Here is a 6,954-nt window from a genome sequence, read left to right as displayed (position 1 = left end):
CTGTGTACACCGCCACAGTTGTATAGTACGCGCAGTACGTAGCTGTGTACACCGCCACAGTTGTATAGTACGCGCAGTACGTAGCTGTGTACACCGCCACAGTTGTATAGTACGCAACATATGGCATAGATTGACATAGCGTGATGCAAAGCGGAACAGAAGGACTTCGGGCTGAGTCTGTAGAAGCCATGCCAGTCCCTGAACACTGGTTTTTCAGAGCCCGGAGCTGCCTCATGCTTAGCCTCTGTGGTGTGTGCGTGTGTGTGTGCGTGTGTGTGCATGTGTGCGTGATGTATTCATCCAGCTCTCCAGAAAGCACGAGTTCATGAGTGACACCAACCTTTCGGAGCATGTGGCCGTTGCCCCCAGGGCGTCCATCCTCTCTCAGATGAGCTTTGCCAGTCAGTCCATGCCTACCATCCCAGGTATGTGCCTCCACCGCCAGCACAGGGGTATAGAGGTGCCAGGGGTGAGGATGGGTGGGAGCCGCAACTACAGAGCAAAAAGAGCTAAGCACTCCGGAGGAAGCGGCCCTGCTCATGGTACGCCGAAGGGTGAAGCCATCCCAACAGGCTCTGCCCAGGGCTGGGGGCAGCGGGGAGAGGCCTGCCATCACTCTGGACCTCAAGATTCAGTGAGACTCCAGATGTCACACCAGGTGGGCCTGGGTTCTCAGGTAGCCAGGCCCTTCCAGGGACCGGAAGTCTGCCCCTGGTTAGTCTCTCAGTCCAGCATTTCCTTTTGGGGCCTGGAAGACTATTTCCAGAACTTACAAAAATTGCCATCACATCTTATAGCCGCAGAGTTGTCCGATGCACAGATGCTTGTTTTTCCCATCACTCATTCGCTGTCTGGTGAGGACATGAGCAGCATATAGAAGGCCTTTGCTGACTCACAGATGGGGACCCGGGGCCCTAACTGGGATGCGGCCGAGAGCACTCTATCTGGCACGTGGCGAGTCTCAAGCGTCAGCCGCTCTGTGCCAGGCTCCGAGCCGAATGCTCCTCCTTTGTTATTTCATTTCAGCCAAGGGTCCCTAAGCCCCAAACAGTCTACAACCTGTTGCAAACAGGCTGCAAGTGGGAGGTTAGCGGCAGCCAAGCAAGCAAAGCTTCATCTGCCACCTCTCATCGCTCGCGTTACTACCTGAACAATTCCCCCCGAACACTCCCTGCAAAAAGTGTCTCCCATGAAACTGGTGTCTGGTGCCAAAAAGGTTGGGGAGCGCTGCTTTAAGCCTCCTCGCAAACCTGTGACAGAGACCCTGTGATTAGCCCCACCGTATGGATGAAGACACTGAGGCTTGGAGAATGCCAGCTCCTACGTAGTGGCGGCCAGGAACGGTGCCCCCACCGGTGCCCAGCGCCTGGGCAGCATGCCCCCGCAGTCGTTTCACTCTCGCCCCTCAGCAGGCCTACAGCTCCTTTGAGCTCTGTGCTCTTACCCCCACGTTCCCAAGGCCAAAGCCCAGGATCAGAGCAGCCTTTGTGACTCCAAGCTGAGGAGCCTTAACCACCGGATGACACCTTGATCCGAGAGGCTCTCCCCCCAGGGAACTCTGCGATCTCGGTGTCGGAAGACAGGCGTGCGCCCATACTGTCTCCCTGACGTGGGCAAAAGGCCCTGCTCATGAAGAAGTGAGGGCCCCGGGGGCCACCCGCCCCCCTCGCCAGCCCTGGGCCCCTGTTTCCAGCCCAGACGCCCTTGGGTGAGGCCTTGATGGAACCAGGATGCAGGCCCTTGTCTGCGGGGTCAGGCAGGGCTCACGCAGCGGACGGACGGCCTCAGCGGCTCCCCCCGCCCCGCGGCCGGCTCCCCCGGGGCCCTGTCTCTGCCCCCCTTGGCTGCCGTCCGCCCCGGTCGCGCTCCCTGCGCCCACCCCTCACGGCGGCTCTCGGCTCCCCTGCAGCCCTCACGCTCTCGGTGGTCGGCGTGCCTGGGACAGACGAGGCCAGCGCATCCCCCCGCCTCAGCCAGACCTTCCTCCCGCTGTCAGACGGAGACAAGAAGACGCTCAAGAGGAAGAAAGTGAACCAGTTCTTCAAGACGATGGTGAGCCCCGGACTGTGGGAGGAAGGCGGGGTGCGGGAGGAGGAAAGGAAGAGGGCTACGCCGACAGAGGAGAAGACGGGGCCTGCGTGGGGCGCCTGTGCATGTGCTACACCCGGGGCCCCCTCCAGGGAGGAGGCAGGGACCCCACGGTGGGGACAGAGACCAGAAAGGCCCAGAGTGCAGTTCTCCTTGTGGGCTCTAGGAGGCGCCCCTGAGCAGGGCCGCGGGAATGTGTTCAGAGGCGGTGCTGGGCTCCTGGGAACTCGGGACCTGGAACTGTCCTTTGTCTTGAGTTATTCTTTGTTGCTCCTGTCAGAGCCACGGCAGCCAGCTGTCCTGGGCAGCTAAGAGTGCTTTTCCATTCTTTTGGAAGAACTTTCCTATTCAACTTACATTGCAGAATCCTACTATTTAAAAGTTAGTTTCCAAACCCTGACTTTTCAAGTCCCGTCTTCCATTGTTGCGTGTCAGTCTGCTCCAGATGCAGGAAGGCACGCCAGCAGTTTGATCCTCAGGACCCATTAAAGCCAGATTCCGTGGCTGTAATAATTGCACGTCCCCTGTGAGTGTGCATTGAGCAGGCCCCGGGCTAGGCCCTTTCCAAACATGATCCATTTGACCTTCCTCTGTCCCTTTGAGGGTCTCATCAGGCTCACAAAGTTGGGGAAGCAACCGCCCAAGTTCACGTGGTCCCAGAACCAGCAAAGCATGTGCTCTCACCACTGCAGGGCCCAGCTTTTCTGTCACGTCAGCCAAGGTCACAGCCACTCAGGCCCAATGGGCTCTGGCAGGGGTCCTTCAGAGGGAGACGGGGAGCCCTGCTTTGGGGCTCATGGGAACCCTGTCTCGGGCTGAGCCTGTTTACCCTCTTCTCCCATGCAGCTGGCTGGCAAACCTACAGAAGAAGGCAAGCCGACCTCCGACCCCATGTCCACCGACCTGTGAGATGCTGCCGACCACAGCTGTGCCTGGGGAGACAGGATGGGGGTCTCTAGAATCGGAGACAGGCGGTGGGACATTGATGCCTCAAAGAGTGGGGAGCCCGTCCACCAGTGGCCTGCACTCAGAGAGAGAGTGGGCTGCTCCAGGCCCCACTGTCAGTGGTGACAGACGCGGCATCACCAGGGCCATGCACCCAGGTGCTGGGTGACGACGCCCCGTTTGGATTCTTAGCCACACAAGCAACCACCAAGGATGCCTCCTCCCAGAATATCTCCCCATCATCCTGGGCACGTGTTTTTACAGCCCAGTTTATTCGATATAAAGAGCTATATTTGTGTGCGTGTGTTTCATTTTCTAAGTCTTTTAAATATTCTTTTATTTTATTTTTGGTTAAGTTTTGTACTTTACATTTTTAATACAACCAGTTTCTTTTCTAGCTGACCATCTCCAAAGTGTTTTCTGTTTCTTACTGACAATAAAAATGATTCGGTGACTCAAGCAAGCCTCAGTACATAGATCCATCAACTGAACGCCTCAGGCCCAGGACTGGACTGGGAGCACCTGGGGATGCTTAGGAGACAGGCAGGCCCAGGGCCTCCAGGAATGTTATGAAACCTGGCTCTCGTCCATCCCAGTGAAAATCTGCCTACCTCGCTCATACCACCCCCGGGAATCTTCTCCAAGAATTCAGTTCATTTAAATATTTTTGGTTAACGGTTTCGTACTTTACGTTATTACCTAGATGGAGAAACCAAGGCATAGAGACATGATGTGAGCTAAGACCACACACTTGGTACATGGAACAGCAGGGATCAAACCGGTATCTGGGGACTTCCTGGTGGTCCAGTGGTTGAGAGTCTACCTTCCAATGCAGGGGATGCAGGTTCAATCCCTGGGCGGGGAACTAAGACCCCACGTGCCATGGGGCAGCTAAGCCCACATGATGCAATTACTCAGCCTGGGCACCTCAACTAGAGAGAAGGTCGTGCACCACAACAAAACATCCTGCATGCTGCAGCCAGGCCCCAACACTGCCGAAGATACACGGCCAAGTGAATGAAGAGACACTCCAGCAGCTGGGCCGGAAGCTAGCTTTACCCTGGTGCCGCATCTTGGACGCCTGCACGCCTAGGCCAGCTGTCGCTGGTGTCTACCCCAGTGCTTTCCGGCAGCCACCGCCTCCCCTCTCCAAGCCCTGCCCTGTTGCCTGGTCCAGCTTCTACTCTCTGCTCAACAAGGCCTCCAGCGAGTTCTGTCCTCGTGGTAATGAGGGGTCAGGCTGCACCGTGAGCGCCCTGAGGTGAGGAGACAGCGCCCAGAGGTTTGCAGTCGGGCTGGATTCACTTTGCAAAGGGGCAGGGGAGTGCACGTGAGCAGAGGAGGGTCCCTGAGGAGCTGAGGAGCTGGGCAGCCTGAGCATCTTCATGGCTTCACGGCCCATGAGGGGCAGGTGGAGAAACTTACACAATGCGTAGAGGAAGACCCTTGGAGCACTGAGACCCAGAATGAGAGACATTTCAGGGTGTGATAACTAGGGTTTCCAGGGAGACAAGGACCAGCCCCAAAGCCAGTTTTTCATAGGATTTTGCCAGAGGCGGACTCAGGAAAGAAGAGTAGGTCAGGTGAGGGACAGAGGCATTGGTGGTAAAGTATTCGTCCCCTGTGACAGGCAGGGCAGGGAGGTCAGGACAGAGTGCAGGAGAGGCAAGAGCTGGAACCGCACCAAACCCACGGAGCAGATACCATGAAGAAGGCTTCCATAAAATATTAGTCTGCTAGTCCCTGAGCGGTTCATAATAAATAACCCTTATAATAATCAGCTGTTAACCCAAACTCTTATAATAATAAGCACAATTAACCATACTGTTTTTCTTAGACTTAACTTCTAATGACTTTACTGGGAAAATTCTTAAGATAGTTGGATTTGGTTATTTTTTACTATTTATAAAATTGGGGGGAAAGGAAGTAGATTTTATGAAAAACATGTCCCAGTGGCAGACTCCCCAAATTCACACAGAGTTTAAAAAGAGTTTAAAATTAAACACAAATAACATATTTGGTGTTACATGTAATTAAAAAATCTAATCTAAAATTTACACCAATGTAAAATTATACCAAACCAATACTTGGGAAAGCATTAGATTTCCATGAACAGGTGTCCTAGTTTTGTTAAGTGACCACATTTACACTTGAGTAGGTGTGGTTTCCAGGGGTCTTAGGATCTGCCTTCAGAGTGGGCAGCTCTGTCCAGCTGGACCCTGAGTAAGCATACTGACCCTGACCCTGACCGTGGGACAAAGAGATGAGAGCCAGTGTTCTGCGGGGCCAGCCACACAGGCATCAACTGATTTCTTTTTTTCAGTTATTTATTTTTCACTGTGCTGGGTCTGCATCGCTGCAAGCAGGTTTTCTCTAGTTGTGGCAAAGGGGAGCTACCCTGGAGGCGGTGGTGTCTCTTGTTTTGGATGGACGCTAGGGCATGCTAGGGAATGACCCAGGAAATGCATGCCAGGGCGTGCAGGCTCAGCAGGTGTGGCTCACGGACTTAGCTGCCTCACAACATGTGGGATCTTCCTGGACCAGCGATCACACCCGTGTCCCCTGCATTGGCAGACTGATTCTTGATCTTTCAAATAAATTCATTAAGTTAAAAAAAAGAAATGTGAGAGCTGATTTCTGATTTGCAGGCACACATGGGAGAGTCACTGCTGTGGCAGTAAACCCCAGTAAAGATGAGCACTCACAGCCTGTTCTCCCCGTCAAGAGTATGACGTGCTTGGCCCAAAGCTCTGGAGAAAGCCCCATCCCCTCCCTCTAGAGGCTGTGGGCCCCACAGGGAAGTCAGGCGGCACACTGGGCACCACAGCAAAGCGTGCCAGGTGCGAGGGCCCAGCAGTGGAGGCCGTCTTCCAGGCGGGGTGAGAGTGAGGCAGAGCGGTCCACATGGAGAGCAGGAAAGGCGGGCACCTGCCGGCAGTCACGTGACGGTCACATGGCCGCAACCCGCGGCGGGAGCGCGGAGAGGAGGTGGGGACGCGGGGCCGTGGGACAGGAGAGCTCAGCCCGGTGCAAGCTGGGTCTGGAATGCCAGGTTGATATTTTGAGAGGTAATACACTTGAGTACCTACTATGTGCCAGGCACTGCTCTTGGCGATTTGCACGTGGTAACTGTTGGACTCTCACAACCCCCCTCTGATGTATAGACTATTATCAGTCTCCATTTAAGTTAAGGAAACAGGCCCAGAGAGGCACACGGACTTGCCCTGGGTCACCCAGCTTGGAAATGGCAGAGCGGAGACCTTACGCTTTGGGCTCTGGGGAGCAGGCTGTCGACTGGCATGATTCCCAAGGATAGTATGCAGGCCATGACCTGAACCCCAACCCACTGGCTCCCCAACCTGGGTGTGCGCTGGGGCTCCCTAAGAGGGCTATGCCCAGTACCACTTGGGCCTCACAAGTCAGAGTCTCTGGGGCACAGACCTGGGAAGACTGCATTTTAATAAGTTCCATAGGTGGGACCCATAGGCGAGACCTGCTGAGCAGGACCTTGAAACCTACACAGCTTTGCCCGCCATCTGCTAGATGGAGAAATAGGCCGCTTCTGCTGAGCGGCCAGCAGAGCCCACCGAGTCCTGAGTGAAAAGGGAATGAGTGAGCCAGCCCGGCCAGAGCCTCCGCCAACTCGTGTCCTTCCCCCAGACATGGGGGAGGGGACTCCTTGTTGAGAAGACTGTCTCCAGGTGGAGCGCAAAGGCCACTGGTGATACAAGAGGGCATGTTCCGTGGCTGCGGCCACAGCTTCCCACACCTTTATACTAGCTCCCTGCTGCTGGTGTGACAAATGGTCACAGGCTTAGTGGCCTAAAACAACGCAAACGTGTCTACTACTGTTCTTGAGGTCAGAAATCCTAAACCAGTCTTAGGGTCAAAAGCAAAATGAGAGGTAGGCTTCCCTGGTGA

The 6,954-nt window shown here is 55.0% G+C and overlaps 1 protein-coding gene across 1 annotated transcript in view; it reads left to right on the top strand.

The window, feature by feature from the left end:
• The window catches only part of DOCK2 (dedicator of cytokinesis 2), a 456,743-nt gene extending 453,251 nt beyond the window's left edge, over positions 1 to 3,492 (top strand). Inside the window, exons 50-52 of the mRNA XM_040262783.1 lie at positions 305 to 425; positions 1,910 to 2,052; positions 2,935 to 3,492. Of these exons, the coding sequence (XP_040118717.1) occupies positions 305 to 425; positions 1,910 to 2,052; positions 2,935 to 2,997 (327 nt within the window). The 3' untranslated portion in view covers positions 2,998 to 3,492. The remainder of the gene's footprint in view (positions 1 to 304; positions 426 to 1,909; positions 2,053 to 2,934) is intronic.
• The last annotated feature ends 3,462 nt before the right edge of the window (positions 3,493 to 6,954 follow it).

This window comes from Oryx dammah, unplaced genomic scaffold, assembly GCF_014754425.2.
Source record: "Oryx dammah isolate SB20612 unplaced genomic scaffold, SCBI_Odam_1.1 HiC_scaffold_20, whole genome shotgun sequence".
Classification (NCBI taxonomy): domain Eukaryota; kingdom Metazoa; phylum Chordata; class Mammalia; order Artiodactyla; family Bovidae; genus Oryx; species Oryx dammah.
This window is presented reverse-complemented; position numbering and strand designations above follow the sequence as displayed.